Raw genomic sequence first — 25,533 nt, 5'->3', positions numbered from 1 at the left:
GATCGGCGAGCGGGCTGGTTCCGTGGGGGCCTACTTTACTCTGCGCCGGGCCCCTATAAGGCTCTGCCATATTGCCCGGGGGACGGCGCGGAGAAGGAAATCCCCGCGCATGCGCGGAAATACGCCGGCCGTCCTCACATGCACGAATTCGCGCCGGCCCTTCGCCGCCGGCTGGAGCTGCGGGAACCACTCCGCCGTCAACCTAGCCCCCTAGAAAGGGGAGAATTCCTCATTTTCGGGGGCCGTTGACGCCAGAGTGGTTGGCGCCGGTTTTCAGGCCGGCGTGGGGACATAGCCCCATTATTGGAGAATCCCGCCCTATGTCTTAAGATGATATTTATGGGGGGTTAATGGAGAGGGAGAGGCCTCAGTGAAGGAGGTAAAACGGAAGTTAGAGGAAGAGCAAACAGAAGTCAGAGGTATGGAGCGAGGCCCTGCGGAGCGTAAATCCGACCTCCTCTTGTGCAGGGTTGAGCCTAACTCAATTCAAAGTGGTGCATAAAGCGCACACAATAGTATCACGGATAACTTTTTTTTCCGGGAGGGGAAGATAAATGTGGGCAGTGTTCAAGGGGCTGTAAACCACACTCACATGTTCTGGTCTTGCCCGAAGTTGCTGGAATTGAGAGTTTTTTTCCGAGGTTATATTGGAAATTTTGGGAGTGAGGGTGGCCCCAGCCCATGGTTGGCGATATTCATGGTGTCGGAGCATCCGAGAGTACAGGTGGAGAGAGAGGCTGATGGGTTGGCCTTTGCCTCCCTGATAGCCCGGAGGTGGATCTTGTTAGAGTGGTGGGATCCGGAGCTGCCCAAGGCGGCAGGGTGGGTGAGTGACCTGGCGGAATTCGTATACTTGGAAAAAATAAAATTTGCCATTCGGGGGGTCTGAGGAGGGGTTCTTCTTGAGACGGAGATTGTTCATCGCCTTCTTTAAGGAGTGGTGGATAAAAAAAGATACTCACGTGTATGGCCAGCCAGCCATTTAAAGTGTCCTAAATGGGCAGTACACACCAAAGTGATATTAGAGGAAACAGTGGTGAGCTGCCTTCTTGAACCACTGCAGTCCGAGGTGTAGGTACACCCACTGTGCTGTTAGGGAGGGAGTTCCAGGATTTTGGCACAGTGACAGTGAAGGAATGGCAATATAGTTCCAAATCAGGATGGTGTGTGGCTTGGGGGGATCTGCCAGGTGCTGGTGTTCCATTCACATGCTGCCCTTGACCTTCTAGATGGTTGCTGGTTTAGGATTTCCCATACTAGTGGGTTCATTTATCCATAAGATGGGAAGACATGGAGGGGTGAAAATTCAGAGGGAGAGTAGGTCACATTCTAAAGAAGCACTTTCAGAGCAGCGTGGGGCAGGGAGGAATCTCTGTGGTCGATTGGGCATCATGCCATTTATAGGAAGAAAAATCCTGTAAGTGCCCTCATCTTTGATTGGGTCACTCTGGGGTTGGCTCACACTCAGATCTTGAATCAAACTCCAATTAAATCAGAGCAAAGCCAGGAATGATACATTCCAACCATTAGAGTGCAGCTAGACAAAGACGGAATGAGGCAGCCTGAATAGAAAGCTATCTACAGCTTTCCCTTGGTCATCTTATTTATTTCCGTGTTGTTGTAGGTTTAAGGCGAGAGAATGCTTTGAACAAGTATTAAGTTTGCTAGACCTTAATTCACCCTCTGAAAGGAGAGACAGAGCAGGAAAAGAGACAAGTTTCAGTAAGGGAGTGGTGTCGTAAGTGACCTTCAATTCAGGAGACATTCTTATCACACTATTTACACAAAGAGAGCTTTATAAAATGGAATTATGTTGGAGGGTTGGTGATCCTTACCTTTATTATTGCGTATTTCCTGCTCGAGCAGAATGCCTCTCTTCTCCAACTCAAGGAACATCTGTTCAATCTCTTCCAGCCGCCTCTGAATCATCTGTAGTTCAGGGAGAAAATGCAGGCTCAACACATGAGAACACGCAGGCTCAACACAGGAGAACACGCAGGCTCAACACAGGAGAACACGCAGGCTCAACACAGGAGAACACGCAGGCTCAACACAGGAGAAAATGCAGGCTCAACACAGGAGAACACGCAGGCTCAACACAGGAGAACACGCAGGCTCAACACAGGAGAACACGCAGGCTCAACACAGGAGAACACGTAGGCTCAACACAGGAGAAAATGCAGGCTCAACACTGGAGAACACGCAGGCTCAACACAAGAGAACACGTAGGCTCAACACAAGAGAACACGCAGGCTCAACACAGGAGAGCATGCAGGCTCAAAACAGGAGAACACGCAGGCTCAACACAGGAGAACACGCAGGCTTAACACAGGAGAACATGCAGGCTCAACACAGGAGAACACACGGGCTCAACACAGGAGAACACGCAGGCTCAACACAGGAGAACACGCAGGCTCAACACAGGAGAACACGTAGGCTCAACACAGGAGAAAATGCAGGCTCAACACTGGAGAACACGCAGGCTCAACACAAGAGAACACGTAGGCTCAACACAGGAGAACACGCAGGCTCAACACAGGAGAGCATGCAGGCTCAAAACAGGAGAACACGCAGGCTCAACACAGGAGAACACGCAGGCTTAACACAGGAGAACATGCAGGCTCAACACAGGAGAACACACGGGCTCAACACAGGAGAACATGCGGGCTCAACACAGGAGAACACGCGGGCTCAATACTGGAGAATACGCAGGCTCAACACAATTGAAAATGCGTGCTCAACACTGGAGAACACCCAGGCTCAACACAGGAGAAAATGCCGGCTCAACACTGGAGAACACGCAGGCTCAACACTGGAGAACACGCAGGCTCAACACAGGAGAACACGCAGGCTCAACACAGGAGAACACACGGGCTCAACACAGGAGAACACGCAGGCTCAATACTGGAGAATACGCAGGCTCAAAGCAGGAGAAAATGCAGGTTCAACACTGGAGAACACGCAGGCTCAACACAGGAAAAAATGCAGGCTCAACACTGAGAACACACAGGCTCAACACAGGAGAACACGCAGGCTCAACACAGGAGAACATGCAGGCTTAACACAGGAGAACACGCAGGCTCAACACAGCAGAACACGCAGGCTCAACAGAGGAGAACACGCAGGCTCAACACAGGAGAACATGCAGGCTCAACACAGGAGAACACGCAGGCCCAACACAGGAGAACACGCGGGCTCAATACTGGAGAATACGCAGGCTCAACACAATTGAAAATGCGTGCTCAACACTGGAGAACACCCAGGCTCAACACAGGAGAAAATGCCGGCTCAACACTGGAGAACACGCAGGCTCAACACTGGAGAACACGCAGGCTCAACACAGGAGAACACGCAGGCTCAACACAGGAGAACACACGGGCTCAACACAGGAGAACACGCAGGCTCAATACTGGAGAATACGCAGGCTCAAAGCAGGAGAAAATGCAGGTTCAACACTGGAGAACACGCAGGCTCAACACAGGAAAAAATGCAGGCTCAACACTGAGAACACACAGGCTCAACACAGGAGAACACGCAGGCTCAACACAGGAGAACATGCAGGCTTAACACAGGAGAACACGCAGGCTCAACACAGCAGAACACGCAGGCTCAACAGAGGAGAACACGCAGGCTCAACACAGGAGAACATGCAGGCTCAACACAGGAGAACACGCAGGCCCAACACAGGAGAACACGCAGGCTCAACACAGGAGAACAGGGAGGCTCAACACAGGAGAACAGGGAGGCTCAAGACAGGAGAACACGCGGGCTCAACACAGGAGAACACGCGGGCTCAATACTGGAGAATACGCAGGCTCAACACAAGAGAAAATGCGTGCTCAACACTGGAGAACACGCAGGCTCAACACAGGAGAACACGCAGGCTCAACACAGGAGAACATGCAGACTTAACACAGGAGAACACGCAGGCTCAACACAGGAGAACATGCAGGCTTAACACAGGAGAACATGCAGGCTTAACACAGGAGAACATGCAGGCTCAACACAGCAGAACACGCAGGCTCAACACAGGAGAACATGCAGGCTCAACACAGGAGAACACGCAGGCTCAACACAGGAGAACACGCGGGCTCAACACTGGAGAATAGGCAGTCTCAACACAGGAAAAAATGCCGGCTCAACACTGGAGAACACGCAGGCTCAACACAGGAGAACATGCAGGCTCAACACAGGAGAACACGCAGGCTCAACACAGGAGAACACGCAGGCTCAACACAGGAGAACACTCAACACAGGAGAACACGCAGGCTCAACACAGAAGAAAATGCGGGCTCAACACAGAAGGAAATGTCAGCTCAATACAGGAGGAAATGTCAGCTCAGTACAGGAGAACACACAGTCTCAACACAGGAGAACACGCAGGCTCAACACAGGAGAACACGTAGGCTCAACACAGGAGAACACGTAGGCTCAACACAGGAGAACACGCAGGCTCAACACAGGAGAACACGCAGGCTCAACACAGGAGAACGCGCAGGCTCAACACAGGAGAACACGCAGGCTCAACACAGGAGAACACGCAGGCTCAACACAGGAGAACACGTAGGCTCAACACAGGAGAACACGCAGGCTTAACACAGGAGAACACGCAGGCTCAACACAGGAGAACACGCGGGCTCAACACAGGAGAACACGCTGGCTCAACACAGGAGAATACGCAGGCTCAAAACAGGAGAAAATGCAGGTTCAACACTGGAGAACACACAGGCTCAACACAGGATAAAATGGAGGCTCAACACTGGAGAACACACTGGCTCAACACAGGAGAACATGCAGGCTCAACACAGGAGAACACGCAGGCTCAACACAGGAGAACATGCAGGCTTAACACAGGAGAACACGCAGGCTCAACACAGCAGAACACGCAGGCTCAACAGAGGAGAACACGCAGGCTCAACACAGGAGAACATGCAGGCTGCACATAGGAGAACACGCAGGCTCAACACAGGAGAACACGCAGGCTCAACACTGGAGAACACGCTGGCTCAACACAGGAGAACACGCAGGCTCAACACAGGAGAACACGCAGGCTCAACACAGGAGAACAGGGAGGCTCAACACAGGAGAACACGCGGGCTCAACACAGGAGAACACGCGGGCTCAATACTGGAGAACACGCGGGCTCAACACAGGAGAACACGCAGGCTCAACACAGGAGAACATGCAGGCTCAACACAGGAGAACACGCAGGCTCAACACAGGAGAACACGCAGGCTCAACACAGGAGAACACGCATGCTCAACACAGGAGAACACACAGGCTCAACACAGGAGAAAATGCAGGCTCAACACTGGAGAACACGCAGGCTCAACACAGGAGAAAATGCAGGCTCAACACTGGAGAACATGCAGGTTCAACACTGGAGAACACACAGGCTCAACACAGGAGAACACGCAGGCTCAACACAGGAGAACATGCAGGCTTAACACAGGAGAACACGCAGGCTCAACACAGCAGAACACGCAGGCTCAACAGAGGAGAACACGCAGGCTCAACACAGGAGAACATGCAGGCTGCACATAGGAGAACACGCAGGCTCAACACAGGAGAACACGCAGGCTCAACACTGGAGAACACGCTGGCTCAACACAGGAGAACACGCAGGCTCAACACAGGAGAACATGCAGGCTTAACACAGGAGAACAGGGAGGCTCAACACAGGAGAACACGCGGGCTCAACACAGGAGAACACGCGGGCTCAACACAGGAGAACATGCAGGCTTAACACAGGAGAACACGCAGGCTCAACACAGCAGAACACGCAGGCTCAACAGAGGAGAACACGCAGGCTCAACACAGGAGAACATGCAGGCTCAACACAGGAGAACACGCAGGCCCAACACAGGAGAACACGCAGGCTCAACACAGGAGAACAGGGAGGCTCAACACAGGAGAACAGGGAGGCTCAAGACAGGAGAACACGCGGGCTCAACACAGGAGAACACGCGGGCTCAATACTGGAGAATACGCAGGCTCAACACAAGAGAAAATGCGTGCTCAACACTGGAGAACACGCAGGCTCAACACAGGAGAACACGCAGGCTCAACACAGGAGAACATGCAGACTTAACACAGGAGAACACGCAGGCTCAACACAGGAGAACATGCAGGCTTAACACAGGAGAACATGCAGGCTTAACACAGGAGAACATGCAGGCTCAACACAGCAGAACACGCAGGCTCAACACAGGAGAACATGCAGGCTCAACACAGGAGAACACGCAGGCTCAACACAGGAGAACACGCGGGCTCAACACTGGAGAATAGGCAGTCTCAACACAGGAAAAAATGCCGGCTCAACACTGGAGAACACGCAGGCTCAACACAGGAGAACATGCAGGCTCAACACAGGATGACACGCAGGCTCAACACAGGAGAACACGCAGGCTCAACACAGGAGAACACTCAACACAGGAGAACACGCAGGCTCAACACAGAAGAAAATGCGGGCTCAACACAGAAGGAAATGTCAGCTCAATACAGGAGGAAATGTCAGCTCAGTACAGGAGAACACACAGTCTCAACACAGGAGAACACGCAGGCTCAACACAGGAGAACACGTAGGCTCAACACAGGAGAACACGTAGGCTCAACACAGGAGAACACGCAGGCTCAACACAGGAGAACACGCAGGCTCAACACAGGAGAACGCGCAGGCTCAACACAGGAGAACACGCAGGCTCAACACAGGAGAACACGCAGGCTCAACACAGGAGAACACGTAGGCTCAACACAGGAGAACACGCAGGCTTAACACAGGAGAACACGCAGGCTCAACACAGGAGAACACGCGGGCTCAACACAGGAGAACACGCTGGCTCAACACAGGAGAATACGCAGGCTCAAAACAGGAGAAAATGCAGGTTCAACACTGGAGAACACACAGGCTCAACACAGGATAAAATGGAGGCTCAACACTGGAGAACACACAGGCTCAACACAGGAGAACATGCAGGCTCAACACAGGAGAACACGCAGGCTCAACACAGGAGAACATGCAGGCTTAACACAGGAGAACACGCAGGCTCAACACAGCAGAACACGCAGGCTCAACAGAGGAGAACACGCAGGCTCAACACAGGAGAACATGCAGGCTGCACATAGGAGAACACGCAGGCTCAACACAGGAGCACACGCAGGCTCAACACTGGAGAACACGCTGGCTCAACACAGGAGAACACGCAGGCTCAACACAGGAGAACACGCAGGCTCAACACAGGAGAACAGGGAGGCTCAACACAGGAGAACACGCGGGCTCAACACAGGAGAACACGCGGGCTCAATACTGGAGAACACGCGGGCTCAACACAGGAGAACACGCAGGCTCAACACAGGAGAACATGCAGGCTCAACACAGGAGAACACGCAGGCTCAACACAGGAGAACACGCAGGCTCAACACAGGAGAACACGCAGGCTCAACACAGGAGAACACACAGGCTCAACACAGGAGAAAATGCAGGCTCAACACTGGAGAACACGCAGGCTCAACACAGGAGAAAATGCAGGCTCAACACTGGAGAACATGCAGGTTCAACACTGGAGAACACACAGGCTCAACACAGGAGAACACGCAGGCTCAACACAGGAGAACATGCAGGCTTAACACAGGAGAACACGCAGGCTCAACACAGCAGAACACGCAGGCTCAACAGAGGAGAACACGCAGGCTCAACACAGGAGAACATGCAGGCTGCACATAGGAGAACACGCAGGCTCAACACAGGAGAACACGCAGGCTCAACACTGGAGAACACGCTGGCTCAACACAGGAGAACACGCAGGCTCAACACAGGAGAACATGCAGGCTTAACACAGGAGAACAGGGAGGCTCAACACAGGAGAACACGCGGGCTCAACACAGGAGAACACGCGGGCTCAATACTGGAGAACACGCGGGCTCAACACAGGAGAACACGCAGGCTCAACACAGGAGAACATGCAGGCTCAACACAGGAGAACACGCAGGCTCAACACAGGAGAACACGCAGGCTCAACACAGGAGAACACACAGGCTCAACACAGGAGAAAATGCAGGCTCAACACTGGAGAACACGCAGGCTCAACACAGGAGAAAATGCAGGCTCAACACTGGAGAACATGCAGGTTCAACACTGGAGAACACACAGGCTCAACACAGGAGAACATGCAGGCTCAACACAGGAGAACACGCAGGCTCAACACAGGAGAACATGCAGGCTTAACACAGGAGAACACGCAGGCTCAACACAGCAGAACACGCAGGCTCAACAGAGGAGAACACGCAGGCTCAACACAGGAGAACATGCAGGCTGCACATAGGAGAACACGCAGGCTCAACACAGGAGAACACGCAGGCTCAACACTGGAGAACACGCTGGCTCAACACAGGAGAACACGCAGGCTCAACACAGGAGAACATGCAGGCTTAACACAGGAGAACAGGGAGGCTCAACACAGGAGAACACGCGGGCTCAACACAGGAGAACACGCGGGCTCAATACTGGAGAACACGCGGGCTCAACACAGGAGAACACGCAGGCTCAACACAGGAGAACATGCAGGCTCAACACAGGAGAACACGCAGGCTCAACACAGGAGAACACGCAGGCTCAACACAGGAGAACACACAGGCTCAACACAGGAGAAAATGCAGGCTCAACACTGGAGAACACGCAGGCTCAACACAGGAGAAAATGCAGGCTCAACACTGGAGAACATGCAGGTTCAACACTGGAGAACACACAGGCTCAACACAGGAGAACATGCAGGCTCAACACAGGAGAACACGCAGGCTCAACACAGGAGAACATGCAGACTTAACACAGGAGAACACGCAGGCTCAACACAGGAGAACATGCAGGCTTAACACAGGAGAACATGCAGGCTTAACACAGGAGAACATGCAGGCTCAACACAGCAGAACACGCAGGCTCAACACAGGAGAACATGCAGGCTCAACACAGGAGAACACGCAGGCTCAACACAGGAGAACACGCGGGCTCAACACTGGAGAATAGGCAGTCTCAACTCAGGAAAAAATGCCGGCTCAACACTGGAGAACACGCAGGCTCAACACAGGAGAACATGCAGGCTCAACACAGGAGAACACGCAGGCTCAACACAGGAGAACACGCAGGCTCAACACAGGAGAACACTCAACACAGGAGAACACGCAGGCTCAACACAGAAGAAAATGCGGGCTCAACACAGAAGGAAATGTCAGCTCAATACAGGAGGAAATGTCAGCTCAGTACAGGAGAACACACAGTCTCAACACAGGAGAACACGCAGGCTCAACACAGGAGAACACGTAGGCTGAACACAGGAGAACACGTAGGCTCAACACAGGAGAACACGCAGGCTCAACACAGGAGAACACGCAGGCTCAACACAGGAGAACGCGCAGGCTCAACACAGGAGAACACGCAGGCTCAACAAAGGAGAACACGCGGGCTCAACACAGGAGAACACGCGGGCTCAACACAGGAGAATACGCAGGCTCAAAACAGGAGAAAATGCAGGTTCAACACTGGAGAACACACAGGCTCAACACAGGATAAAATGGAGGCTCAACACTGGAGAACACACAGGCTCAACACAGGAGAACATGCAGGCTCAACACAGGAGAACACGCAGGCTCAACACAGGAGAACATGCAGGCTTAACACAGGAGAACACGCAGGCTCAACACAGCAGAACACGCAGGCTCAACAGAGGAGAACACGCAGGCTCAACACAGGAGAACATGCAGGCTGCACATAGGAGAACACGCAGGCTCAACACAGGAGAACACGCAGGCTCAACACTGGAGAACACGCTGGCTCAACACAGGAGAACACGCAGGCTCAACACAGGAGAACACGCAGGCTCAACACAGGAGAACAGGGAGGCTCAACACAGGAGAACACGCGGGCTCAACACAGGAGAACACGCGGGCTCAATAATGGAGAACACGCGGGCTCAACACAGGAGAACACGCAGGCTCAACACAGGAGAACATGCAGGCTCAACACAGGAGAACACGCAGGCTCAACACAGGAGAACACGCAGGCTCAACACAGGAGAACACGCAGGCTCAACACAGGAGAACACACAGGCTCAACACAGGAGAAAATGCAGGCTCAACACTGGAGAACACGCAGGCTCAACACAGGAGAAAATGCAGGCTCAACACTGGAGAACATGCAGGCTCAACACAGGAGAACACGCAGGCTCAACACAGGAGAACACGCAGGCTCAACACAGGAGAACACGCAGGCTCAACACAGGAGAACACGCAGGCTCAACACAGGAGAAAATGCAGGCTCAACACAGGAGAAAATTCAGGCTCAACACTGGAGAACACGCAGGCTCAACACAGGAGAACACGCAGGCTCAACACAGGAGAACACGCAGGCTCAACACAGGAGAACACGCAGGCTCAACACAGAAGAAAATGCGGGCTCACCACAGAAGGAAATGTCAGCTCAATACAGGAGGAAATGTCAGCTCAATACAGGAGAACACACAGTCTCAACACAGGAGAACGCGCAGGCTTAACACAGGAGAAAATGCAGGCGCAACACAGGAGAAAATGCAGGCTCAACACTGGAGAACACGCAGGCTCAACACAGCAGAACACGCAGGCTCAACACAGGAGAACATGCAGGCTTAACACAGGAGAACACGCAGGCTTAACACAGGTGAACACGCAGGCTCAACACAGCAGAACACGCAGGCTCAACACAGGAGAACATGCAGGCTTAACACAGGAGAAGATGCAGGCTTAACACAGGAGAGCACGCAGGCTCAACACAGGCGAACACGCAGGCTCAACACAGGAGAACACGCAGGCTCAACACTGGAGAACACGCTGGCTCAACACAGGAGAACACGCAGGCTCAACACAGGAGAACAGGGAGGCTCAACACAGGAGAACACGCGGGCTCAACACAGGAGAACAGGGAGGCTCAACACAGGAGAACACGCAGGCTCAACACAGGAGAACACGCAGGCTCAACACAGGAGAACACGCAGGCTTAACACAGGTGAACACGCAGGCTCAACACAGGCGAACACGCAGGCTCAACACAGGAGAACATGCAGGCTTAACACAGGAGAACACGCAGGCTCAACACAGGCGAACACGCAGGCTCAACACAGGAGAACACGCAGGCTCAACACTGGAGAACACGCTGGCTCAACACAGGAGAACACGCAGGCTCAACACAGGAGAACAGGGAGGCTCAACACAGGAGAACACGCGGGCTCAACACAGGAGAACAGGGAGGCTCAACACAGGAGAACACGCAGGCTCAACACAGGAGAACACGCAGGCTCAACACAGGAGTACATGGAGGCTCAACACAGGAGAACACGCGGGCTCAACACAGGAGAACGCCCAGGCTCAATACTGGAGAATACGCAGGCTCAACACAAGAGAAAATGCAGGCTCAACACTGGAGAACACGCAGGCTCAACGCAGGAGAAAATGCAGGCTCAACACTGGAGAACACGCAGGCTCAACACAGGAGAAAATGCAGGCTCAACACTGGAGAACATGCAGGCTCAACACAGGAGAACACGCAGTCTCGACACAGGCGAACACGCAGGCTCAACACTGGAGAACACACTGGCTCAACACAGGAGAACACGCAGGCTCAAGACAGGAGAACAGGGAGGCTCAACACAGGAGAACACGCGGGCTCAACACAGGAGAACAGGGAGGCTCAACACAGGAGGACACGCAGGCTCAACACAGGAGAACATGCATTCTCAACACAGGAGAACAGGGAGGCTCAACACAGGAGAACACGCGGGCTCAACACAGGAGAACACGCGGGCTCAACACAGGAGAACGCCCAGGCTCAATACTGGAGAATACGCAGGCTCAACACAAGAGAAAATGCAGGCTCAACACTGGAGAACACGCAGGCTCAACACAGGAGAAAATGCAGGCTCAACACTGGAGAACACGCAGGCTCAACACAGGAGAAAATGCAGGCTCAACACAGGAGAACACGCAGGCTCAACACAGGAGAACACGCAGGCTCAACACAGGAGAAAATGCAGGCTCAACACTGGAGAACACGCAGGCTCAACACTGGAGAACACGCAGGCTCAACACAGGAGAAAATGCAGGCTCAACACAGCAGAACACGCAGGCTCAACACAGGAGAACACGCAGGCTCAACACAGAAGAAAATGCGGGCTCAACACAGAAGGAAATGTCAGCTCAATACAGGAGGAAATGTCAGCTCAATACAGGAGAACACCCAGTCTCAACACAGGAGAACACGCAGGCTTAACACAGGTGAACACGCAGGCTCAACACAGGAGAACACGCAGGCTCAACACAGGAGAACACGCAGGCTCAACACAGGAGTACATGGAGGCTCAACACAGGAGAACACGCGGGCTCAACACAGGAGAACGCCCAGGCTCAATACTGGAGAATACGCAGGCTCAACACAAGAGAAAATGCAGGCTCAACACTGGAGAACACGCAGGCTCAACACAGGAGAAAATGCAGGCTCAACACTGGAGAACACGCAGGCTCAACACAGGAGAAAATGCAGGCTCAACATAGGAGAACACGCAGGCTCAACACAGGAGAACACGCAGGCTCAACACAGGAGAAAATGCAGGCTCAACACTGGAGAACACGCAGGCTCAACACTGGAGAACACGCAGGCTCAACACAGGAGAAAATGCAGGCTCAACACAGCAGAACACGCAGGCACAACACAGGAGAACACGCAGGCTCAACACAGAAGAAAATGCGGGCTCAACACAGAAGGAAATGTCAGCTCAATACAGGAGGAAATGTCAGCTCAATACAGGAGAACACACAGTCTCAACACAGGAGAACACGCAGGCTTAACACAGGTGAACACGCAGGCTCAACACAGGAGAACACGCAGGCTCAACACAGGAGAACATGCAGGCTCAACACAGGAGTACATGGAGGCTCAACACAGGAGAACACGCGGGCTCAACACAGGAGAACGCCCAGGCTCAATACTGGAGAATACGCAGGCTCAACACAAGAGAAAATGCAGGCTCAACACTGGAGAACACGCAGGCTCAACACAGGAGAAAATGCAGGCTCAACACTGGAGAACACGCAGGCTCAACACAGGAGAAAATGCAGGCTCAACACTGGAGAACATGCAGGCTCAACACAGGAGAACACGCAGGCTCGACACAGGCGAACACGCAGGCTCAACACTGGAGAACACACTGGCTCAACACAGGAGAACACGCAGGCTCAAGACAGGAGAACAGGGAGGCTCAACACAGGAGAACACGCGGGCTCAACACAGGAGAACAGGGAGGCTCAACACAGGAGGACACGCAGACTCAACACAGGAGAACACGCAGGCTCAACACAGGAGAACAGGGAGGCTCAACACAGGAGAACACGCGGGCTCAACACAGGAGAACACGCGGGCTCAACACAGGAGAACGCCGAGGCTCAATACTGGAGAATACGCAGGCTCAACACAAGAGAAAATGCAGGCTCAACACTGGAGAACACGCAGGCTCAACACAGGAGAAAATGCAGGGTCAACACTGGAGAACACGCAGGCTCAACACAGGAGAAAATGCAGGCTCAACACAGGAGAACACGCAGGCTCAACACAGGAGAACACGCAGGCTCAACACAGGAGAAAATGCAGGCTCAACACTGGAGAACACGCAGGCTCAACACAGGAGAAAATGCAGGCTCAACACAGCAGAACACGCAGGCTCAACACAGGAGAACACGCAGGCTCAACACAGAAGAAAATGCGGGCTCAACACAGAAGGAAATGTCAGCTCAATACAGGAGGAAATGTCAGCTCAATACAGGAGAACACACAGTCTCAACACAGGAGAACACGCAGGCTTAACACAGGTGAACACGCAGGCTCAACACAGCAGAACACGCAAGCTCAACACAGGAGAACATGCAGGCTTAACACAGGAGAACACGCAGGCTCAACACAGCAGAACATGCAGGCTCAACAGAGGAGAACACGCAGGCTCAACACAGAAGAACATGCAGGCTCAACACAGGAGAACACGCAGGCTCAACACAGGCGAACACGCAGGCTCAACACAGGAGAACACGCAGGCTCAACACTGGAGAACACGCTGGCTCAACACAGGAGAACACGCAGGCTCAACACAGGAGAACAGGGAAGCTCATCACAGGAGAACACGCGGGCTCAACACAGGAGAACGCCCAGGCTCAATACTGGAGAATACGCAGGCTCAACACAAGAGAAAATGCAGGCTCAACACTGGAGAACACGCAGGCTCAACACAGGAGAACAGGGAAGCTCAACACAGGAGAACACGCGGGCTCAACACAGGAGAACACGCAGGCTCAACACAGGAGAACAGGGAGGCTCAACACAGGAGAACACGCAGGCTCAACACAGGAGAACACGCAGGCTCAACACAGGAGAACATGGAGGCTCAACACAGGAGAACACGCGGGCTCAACACACGAGAACGCCCAGGCTCAATACTGGAGAATACGCAGGCTCAACACAAGAGAAAATGCAGGCTCAACACTGGAGAACACGCAGGCTCAACACAGGAGAACAGGGAAGCTCAACACAGGAGAACACGCGGGCTCAACACAGGAGAACACGCAGGCTCAACACAGGAGAACAGGGAGGCTCAACACAGGAGAACACGCAGGCTCAACACAGGAGAACACGCAGGCTCAACACAGGAGAACATGGAGGCTCAACACAGGAGAACACGCGGGCTCAACACAGGAGAACGCCCAGGCTCAATACTGGAGAATACGCAGGCTCAACACAAGAGAAAATGCAGGCTCAACACTGGAGAACACACAGGCTCAACACAGGAGAAAATGCAGGCTCAACACTGGAGAACACGCAGGCTCAACACAGGAGAACACGCAGGCTCAACACAGGAGAAAATGCAGGCTCAACACTGGAGAACACGCAGGCTCAACACAGGAGAAAATGCAGGCTCAACACTGGAGAACACGCAGGATCAACACTGGAGAACACGCAGGCTCAACACTGGAGAACACGCAGGCTCAACACAGGAGAACACGCAGGCTCAACACAGGAGAAAATGCAGGCTCAACACTGGAGAACACGCAGGCTCAACACAGGAGAAAATGCAGGCTCAACACTGGAGAACACGCAGGCTCAACACAGGAGAAAATGCAGGCTCAACACTGGAGAACATGCAGGCTCAACACAGGAGAACACGCAGGCTCAACACAGGAGAACACGCAGGCTCAACACAGAAGAAAATGCGGGCTCAACACAGAAGGAAATGTCAGCTCAATACAGGAGGAAATGTCAGCTCAACACAGGAGAACACAGTCTCAACACAGAAGAAATTGCGGGCTCATCACAGAAGGAAATGTCAGCTCAATACAGGAGAACACACAGTCTCAACACAGGAGAACACGCAGGCTTAACACAGGAGAACACGCAGGCTCAACACAGGGGAACACGCAGGCTCACCACAGGAGGAAATGCCATCTTAACACAGGGGGAAACGCAGGCTCAACACAGGAGGAAACGCCAGCTCAACACAGGAGGAAATGCCAGCTCAATACAGGAGGAAATACCAACTCAACACAGGGGGAAACGCAGGATCAACACAGGATGTAATGCCAGCTCAACACAGGAGGTAACGCCGGCTCAAAATAGCTCCATATTAATGACATGAACTGCTCAGATTACTAAGCGATCCAACATCTCAACTATTCAATACTACCGTTCATCATGATCTAATGAAATGTCATCATGTCCTGGAACATAAAGGGCAGGATTTTCCGTTTCTCAGAATAAGTGTTGACTCCGGCGCAGAGGTTGGTGGAGTTCCATGATAGCTAATCTGGCGCCACACTTGTAATGATTTTTCCACTGTTAAGGAGCTAGCACTGGTGCCACATGGAACACAATCGATTCCATTGAGAAACGGTGCAGGATTCACTGGTTTTGCGATTGACACTCAGGAGTGTGACAAGCTGCAGCCACATATACACACGTCAATCCCCACACACACCATCCCAGCCAACAAGGTGGCAGCAAGGGCAGCGACCCCGAGATTTACGGACGCCGAGCTCGAGACCCTCCTGGACACGGTGGAGGAGAGGCAGATGACTTTGTACCCTGGCCCGGGAAGAAGGCTGCCAACCACCGCCATTCACTGTGCCTGGGCACAGGTGGCAGAGATGGTCAACGCCGTGGGGAACAACGTCTGGACTGGACAGCAGTGCCGGAAAGAACTGCATGACCTCCTCAGGGCGGCCGGGGTGAGTGGGCAGCACTGTGCCCCTGGCACCAACCCGCCCCCCCACCACCCAGAGGGCGTCCGATCCTACACCCTGCACCACATTCCGGAACTCATATCGGCCACCATGCTGGGTGCTCTGGCTATTGAGGCCACCAGCTACCCACCCCTGGGCTGCATGTGTCAGACTCTCTAACACGGTTTGCCCCCGTCATCTCCCAGAAGAAGTCCGCGCATAAAAGCCGGTGTGGAAGACGACTGGAGGGGGACCGCCGGACCAGCTTCCCCTCTCCACAGCAGAGCAGTGGGCCCTGGATGTGGACGGCAGCCCAGAGGAAAGAGAGGTCTCCAAGGTGGAGTACTAGCAAGAAAGAGTGACCCTGCATGAGTTGCGGTTCCCCGTGATATGTGTGTCACCCCCCCCCACACACACCACCCCCACCCCCCCCCCCACCACCCTCACCCTCACCTTCATCCCCATCCTCAACCCACACCACCCTCATCTCCACCATCCAACTCACCCCACGGGCCCGCAGTTAACCATGCGTCTTGTCTTGTGTCTTACAGGTCCTGCCAGAGATGGGGCGGGTGCATCTGGCATCCCCCGCTCCCAGCTGGAGCCCCGTCCCGTAAGCCAAGCAGCGATGCTGAGAGCATCTCTGATTAGTAAGTTTGCAGATGACACATAAGTTGGTGGAATTGCGGATAGTGATGAGGACTGTCAGAGGATACAACAGGATTTAGATCGTTTGGAGACTTGGGCGGAGAGATGGCAGATGGAGTTTAATCCGGACAAATGTGAGGTAATGCATTTTGGAAGGTCTAATGCAGGTCGGGAATATACAGTGAATGGTAGAATCCTCAAGAGTATTGACAGTCAGAGAGATCTAGGTGTACAGGTCCACAGGTCACTGAAAGGGGCAACACAGGTGGAGAAGGTAGTCAAGAAGGCATACGGCATGCTTGCCTTCATTGGCCGGGGCATTGAGTATAACAATTGTCAAGTCATGTTGCAGCTGTATAGAACCTTAGTTAGGACACACTTGGGAGTACAGTGGTCAATTCTGGTCGCCACATTGCCAGAAGGATGTGGAGGCTTTAGAGAGGGTGCAGAAGAGATTTACCAGGATGTTGCCTGGTATGGAGGGCATTAGCTATGAGGAGCAGTTGAATAAACTCGGTTTGTTCTCACTGGAACGACGGGGGTTCAGGGGCGACCTGATAGAGGTCTACAACATTATGAGGGATAGTCATAGACAGAGTGGATAGTCAGAGGCTTTTCCCCAGGGTAGAGGGGTCAATTACTAGGGGGCATAGGTTTAAGGTGCGAGGGGCAAGGTTTAGAGGAGATGTACGAGGCAAGTTTATGACACAAAGGGTTGTGGGTGCCTGGAACTCGCTGTCGGAGGAGGTGGTGGAAGCAGGGACGATAGTGACATTTAAGGGGCATCTTGACAAATACATGAATAGGATGGAAATAGAGGGATACGGACCCAGGAAGTGTAGAAGATTTTAGTTCAGACGGGCAGCATGGTCAGCACAGGCATGGCGGGCCGAAGGGCCTGTTCCTGTCTGTATTTTTCTTTGTTCTTTGTTTGTTCATGGCAACCCTCCGCCCGAGGCACAGGAAACCCCGGGGCACGAGTCCGGTGATGTCATTGACTTTATGTCACAGCTGTGGCCGTGGCCCTCCACCATCCCAGAGAAACTCACCTCGGTTGGGCACTTTAGTGAAGAGGCTCCTGGACACTATCTGGTGCTCACCACATAGCTAATCCGGTACAGCAGGTAATAATAATCATAATAATAATCGCTTATTGTCACAAGTAGGTTTCAATGAAGTTACTGTGAAAAAACCCTCGTCGCCACATTCCGGCGCCTGTTCGGGGAGGCTGATACGGGAATTGAACCCGCGCTGCTGGCCTTGTTCTGTATTATAAGCCAGTTGTTTAGCCCACTGTGCTAAATTAGCCCCAGGTGGAGGTAGGAACACCTGAGGGGGCGAACCCCAGGGACTAGCTGCCGTCCAGAAGGGTTTTGGGCGTCTGGTGCAAATAGTCCCATCAATTGTGGCGGTGCAGTCACAGAGCCAGGCACTACATGAGGGGTTGTCGGCGAGCATCCAGTACCTTCAAGGGGAGTTGGAGGAATCCAAGCATGTGCAGGAGCAGGAGGTAGTGGTGGTCATGTGTGCCACGCAGGCCAACACCGCAAGGGTGGCATCCGCGGTGGAGGCCTTGGGGATGAGGGCTTTGGCTATGGATTGGCATGTCCAAGGCGCCTAACAGGTAACCATGTGCCAGAGCCGCCTGGAAATGGCAGCAGTGGCATTCCTGAGCGTGGCCCAGTCACAGCAGGCCATGGCCAGGTACGTCGGCGGCATTGCCCAAGTGCTGGCCAATGTGCTGCAGACACGGTGGGAGGTGGCCCAGTCCCAGAGAGAGATGGCTCAGAGTGGCTGATGTCACACAAACTCAGAGGAAGTCAACAGGCGATGTAGCGTAGTCCCAGACGGAGAGGATCAGCTCCCTGTGCGCCATGGCCGCGAGCATGCAGACCCTGGTCGAGACCAGAGCGGGCCTCCAGGACTGGCAGTGCCAAGCGGCGGGGGAGCCTCAGGGGATGGCTCCTCTCACACTCCCGTCCTATAGAGTAGCCTGGGGGCCATCGGGCACCCTGAGGGAGGAGGAGGTGATGGGGCCCTTGCCGGAGACTCCCATTGGGGAGCTGGAACACCGCAGCACGTATGGAGTATATCACATTCCAGTATGGGGTATATCACATTCCAGTCTGGGGTATATCACACTCCAGCATGGGGTATATCACGCTACAGCATGGGGTATATCACACTCCAGTATGGGGTATATCACACTCCAGTATGGGGTATATCACACTCCAGTATGGGGTATATCACACTCCAGTATGGGGTATATCACACTCCAGTATGGGGTATATCACACTCCAGTATGGGGTGTATCACACTCCAGTATGGGGTATATCACATTCCAGTATGGGGTATATCACACCCCAGTATGGGGTATATCACATTACAGTATGGGGTATATCACATTCCAGTATGGGGTATATCACATTCCAGTATGGGGTATATCACGTTCCAGTATGGGGTATATTACGTTCCAGACTGGGGTATATCACATTCCAGTATGGGGTATATCACATTACACTATGGGGTATATCACATTACAGTATGGGTTATATCACATTCCAGTATGGGGTATATCACATTCCAGGATGGGGTATATCACGTTCCAGTCTGGGGTATATCACACTCCAGTATGGGGTATATCACATTCCAGTCTGGGGTATATCACATTACAGTATGGGGTATATCACATTACAGTATGGGGGTATATCACGTTACAAGTATGGGGTATATCACATTCCAGTATGGGGTATATCACATTACATTATGGGGGTATATCACATTACAAGTATGGGGTATATCACATTCCAGTCTGGGGTATATCACATTCCAGTCTGGGGTATATCACATTCCAGTATGGGGCATATCACATTCCAGTCTGGGGTATATCACACTCCAGTATGGGCTATATCACATTCCAGTCCGGGGAATATCACATTACAGTATGGGGTATATCACATTCCAGTATGGGGTATATCACATTCCAGTATGGGGTATATCACATTCCAGTATGGGGTATTTCACGTTCCAGTCTGGGGTATATCACACTCCAGTATGGGGTATATCACATTCCAGTCTGGGGTATATCACATTCCAGTATGGGGTATATCACATTACAGTATGGGGGTATATCACGTTACAAGTATGAGGTATATCACATTCCAGTATGGGGTATATCACATTCCAGTATGGGGTATATCACATTACAAGTATGGGGTATATCACATTCCAGTCTGGGGTATATCACATTCCAGTCTGGGGTATATCACATTACAGTATGGGGGTATATCACATTACAAGTATGGGGTATATCACATTCCAGTATGGGGTATATCACATTCCAGTCTGGGGTATATCACATTACAGTATGGGGTATATCACATTACAGTATGGGGGTATATCACGTTACAAGTATGGGGTATATCACATTCCAGTATGGGGTATATCACATTACATTATGGGGGTATATCACATTACAAGTATGGGGTATATCACATTCCAGTCTGGGGTATATCACATTCCAGTCTGGGGTATATCACATTCCAGTATGGGGCATATCACATTCCAGTCTGGGGTATATCACACTCCAGTATGGGCTATATCACATTCCAGTCCGGGGTATATCACATTACAGTATGGGATATGTCACATTCCAGTATGGGGTATATCACATTCCAGTATGGGGTATATCACATTCCAGTATGGGGTATATCACGTTCCAGTCTGGGGTATATCACACTCCAGTATGGGGTATATCACATTCCAGTCTGGGGTATATCACATTCCAGTATGGGGTATATCACATTACAGTATGGGGGTATATCACGTTACAAGTATGAGGTATATCACATTCCAGTATGGGGTATATCACATTCCAGTATGGGGTATATCACATTCCAGTATGGGGTATATCACACTCCAGTATGGGGTATATCACACTCCAGTATGGGGTATATCACATTCCAGTATGGGGTATATCACACTCCAGTCTGGGGTATATCACACTCCAGTATGGGGTACATCACATTCCAGTCCGGGGTAAATCACATTCCAGTATGGGGTATATCACGTTCCAGTCTGGGGTATATCACACTCCAGTATGGGGTATATCACATTCCAGTCTGGGGTATATCACATTCCAGTATGGGGTTATATCACATTACAAGTATGGGGTATATCACATTCCAGTATGGGGTATATCACACTCCAGTATGGGGTATATCACACTCCAGTATGGGGTATATCACACTCCAGTATGGGGTATATCACATTCCAGTCCGGGGTATATCACATTACAGTATGGGGTATATCACATTCCAGTATGGGGTATATCACATTCCAGTATGGGGTATATCACATTCCAGTATGGGGTATATCACGTTCCAGTCTGGGGTATATCACACTCCAGTATGGGGTATATCACATTCCAGTCTGGGGTATATCACATTCCAGTATGGGGTATATCACATTACAGTATGGGGGTATATCACGTTACAAGTATGAGGTATATCACATTCCAGTATGGGGTATATCACATTCCAGTATGGGGTATATCACATTACAAGTATGGGGTATATCACATTCCAGTCTGGGGTATATCACATTCCAGTCTGGGGTATATCACATTACAGTATGGGGGTATATCACATTACAAGTATGGGGTATATCACATTCCAGTATGGGGTATATCACACTCCAGTATGGGGTATATCACACTCCAGTATGGGGTATATCACATTCCAGTATGGGGTATATCACACTCCAGTATGGGGTATATCACACTCCAGTATGGGGTATGTCACACTCCAGTATGGGGTATGTCACACTCCAGTATGGGGTATATCACATTCCAGTCTGGTGCATATCACACTCCAGCATGGGGTATATCACACTCCAGCATGGGGTATATCACACTCCAGTATGGGGTATATCACACTCCAGTATGGGGTATATCACACTCCAGTATGGGGTATATCACACTCCAGTATGGGGTGTATCACACTCCAGTATGGGGTAATATCACATTCCAGTATGGGGTATATCACACCCCAGTATGGGGTATATCACATTACAGTATGGGGTATATCACATTCCAGTATGGGGTATATCACATTCCAGTATGGGGTATATCACATTCCAGTATGGGGTATATTACGTTCCAGACTGGGGTATATCACATTCCAGTATGGGGTATATCACATTACACTATGGGGTATATCACATTACAGTATGGGTTATATCACATTCCAGTATGGGGTATATCACATTCCAGTCTGGGGTATATCACATTACAGTATGGGGTATATCACATTACAATATGGGGGTATATCACGTTACAAGTATGGGGTATATCACATTCCAGTCTGGGGTATATCACATTACATTATGGGGGTATATCACATTACAAGTATGGGGTATATCACATTCCAGTCTGGGGTATATCACATTCCAGTCTGGGGTATATCACATTCAAGTATGGGGTATATCACGTTCCAGTCTGGGGTATATCACACTCCAGTATGGGGTATATCACATTCCAGTCCGGGGTAAATCACATTACAGTATGGGGTATATCACATTCCAGTATGGGGTATATCACATTCCAGTATGGGGTATATCACATTCCAGTATGGGGTATATCACGTTCCAGTCTGGGGTATATCACACTCCAGTATGGGGTATATCACATTCCAGTCTGGGGTATATCACATTCCAGTATGGGGGTATATCACATTACAAGTATGGGGTATATCACATTCCAGTATGGGGTATATCACACTCCAGTATGGGGTATATCACACTCCAGTATGGGGTATATCACACTCCAGTATGGGGTATATCACACTCCAGTATGGGGTATATCACACTCCAGTATGGGGTATATCACACTCCAGTATGGGGTATATCACACTCCAGTATGGGGTATATCACACTCCAGTATGGGGTATATCACATTCCAGTCTGGGGTATATCACACTCCAGTATGGGGTATATCACACTCCAGTATGGGGTATATCACACTCCAGTATGGGGTATATCACACTCCAGTATGGGGTATATCACACTCCAGTATGGGGTATATCACATTCCAGTCTGGGGTATATCACATTCCAGTCTGGGGTATATCACATTCCAGTATGGGGCATATCACATTCCAGTCTGGGGTATATCACACTCCAGTATGGGCTATATCACATTCCAGTCCGGGGTATATCACATTACAGTATGGGGTATATCACATTCCAGTATGGGGTATATCACATTCCAGTATGGGGTATATCACATTCCAGTATGGGGTATATCACGTTCCAGTCTGGGGTATATCACACTCCAGTATGGGGTATATCACATTCCAGTCTGGGGTATATCACATTCCAGTATGGGGTATATCACATTACAGTATGAGGGTATATCACGTTACAAGTATGAGGTATATCACATTCCAGTATGGGGTATATCACATTCCAGTATGGGGTATATCACATTACAAGTATGGGGTATATCACATTCCAGTCTGGGGTATATCACATTCCAGTCTGGGGTATATCACATTACAGTATGGGGGTATATCACATTACAAGTATGGGGTATATCACATTCCAGTATGGGGTATATCACACTGCAGTATGGGGTATATCACACTCCAGTATGGGGTATATCACATTCCAGTATGGGGTATATCACACTCCAGTATGGGGTATATCACACTCCAGTATGGGGTATGTCACACTCCAGTATGGGGTATGTCACACTCCAGTATGGGGTATATCACATTCCAGTCTGGTGCATATCACACTCCAGCATGGGGTATATCACACTCCAGCATGGGGTATATCACACTCCAGTATGGGGTATATCACACTTCAGTATGGGGTATATCACACTCCAGTATGGGGTATATCACACTCCAGTATGGGGTGTATCACACTCCAGTATGGGGTAATATCACATTCCAGTATGGGGTATATCACACCCCAGTATGGGGTATATCACATTACATTATGGGGGTATATCACATTACAAGTATGGGGTATATCACATTCCAGTCTGCGGTATATCACATTCCAGTCTGGGGTATATCACATTCCAGTCTGGGGTATATCACATTCCAGTATGGGGTATATCACGTTCCAGTCTGGGGTATATCACACTCCAGTATGGGGTACATCACATTCCAGTCCGGGGTAAATCACATTACAGTATGGGGTATATCACATTCCAGTATGGGGTATATCACATTCCAGTATGGGGTATATCACATTCCAGTATGGGGTATATCACGTTCCAGTCTGGGGTATATCACACTCCAGTATGGGGTATATCACATTCCAGTCTGGGGTATATCACATTCCAGTATGGGGGTATATCACATTACAAGTATGGGGTATATCACATTCCAGTATGGGGTATATCACACTCCAGTATGGGGTATATCACACTCCAGTATGGGGTATATCACACTCCAGTATGGGGTATATCACATTCCAGTCCGGGGTATATCACATTACAGTATGGGGTATATCACATTCCAGTATGGGGTATATCACATTCCAGTATGGGGTTTATCACATTCCAGTATGGGGTATATCACGTTCCAGTCTGGGGTATATCACACTCCAGTATGGGGTATATCACATTCCAGTCTGGGGTATATCACATTCCAGTATGGGGTATATCACATTACAGTATGGGGGTATATCACATTACAAGTATGAGGTATATCACATTCCAGTATGGGGTATATCACATTCCAGTATGGGGTATATCACATTACAAGTATGGGGTATATCACATTCCAGTCTGGGGTATATCACATTCCAGTCTGGGGTATATCACATTACAGTATGGGGGTATATCACATTACAAGTATGGGGTATATCACATTCCAGTATGGGGTATATCACACTCCAGTATGGGGTATATCACACTCCAGTATGGGGTATATCACATTCCAGTATGGGGTATATCACACTCCAGTATGGGGTATATCACACTCCAGTATGGGGTATGTCACACTCCAGTATGGGGTATGTCACACTCCAGTATGGGGTATATCACATTCCAGTCTGGTGCATATCACACTCCAGCATGGGGTATATCACACTCCAGCATGAGGTATATCACACTCCAGTATGGGGTATATCACACTCCAGTATGGGGTATATCACACTCCAGTATGGGGTATATCACACTCCAGTATGGGGTATATCACACTCCAGTATGGGGTATATCACACTCCAGTATGGGGTGTATCACACTCCAGTATGGGGTAATATCACATTCCAGTATGGGGTATATCACACCCCAGTATGGGGTATATCACATTACAGTATGGGGTATGTCACACTCCAGTATGGGGTATGTCACACTCCAGTATGGGGTATATCACATTCCAGTCTGGTGCATATCACACTCCAGCATGGGGTATATCACACTCCAGCATGGGGTATATCACACTCCAGTATGGGGTATATCACACTTCAGTATGGGGTATATCACACTCCAGTATGGGGTATATCACACTCCAGTATGGGGTGTATCACACTCCAGTATGGGGTAATATCACATTCCAGTATGGGGTATATCACACCCCAGTATGGGGTATATCAC

General features: G+C 50.9%; 1 protein-coding gene across 5 annotated transcripts in view; it reads right to left on the bottom strand.

Moving 5' to 3' along the window:
- Positions 1-25,533, bottom strand: part of LOC140393935 (F-actin-monooxygenase mical1-like) — a 284,293-nt gene that overhangs the window by 24,340 nt on the left and 234,420 nt on the right. For all 5 annotated transcript variants that reach the window (XM_072480591.1, XM_072480590.1, XM_072480588.1 and 2 more), the window contains one exon: positions 1,836-1,929. In XM_072480591.1, coding sequence (XP_072336692.1) covers positions 1,836-1,929 — 94 coding nt within the window. The remainder of the gene's footprint in view (positions 1-1,835; positions 1,930-25,533) is intronic.

Source organism: Scyliorhinus torazame, chromosome 17 (assembly GCF_047496885.1).
Source record: "Scyliorhinus torazame isolate Kashiwa2021f chromosome 17, sScyTor2.1, whole genome shotgun sequence".
In the NCBI taxonomy this organism is placed as follows: Eukaryota; Metazoa; Chordata; class Chondrichthyes; order Carcharhiniformes; family Scyliorhinidae; genus Scyliorhinus; species Scyliorhinus torazame.
The sequence above is the reverse complement of the archived record's forward strand: the minus strand, read 5'-3'. Positions and strand labels throughout refer to the sequence as shown.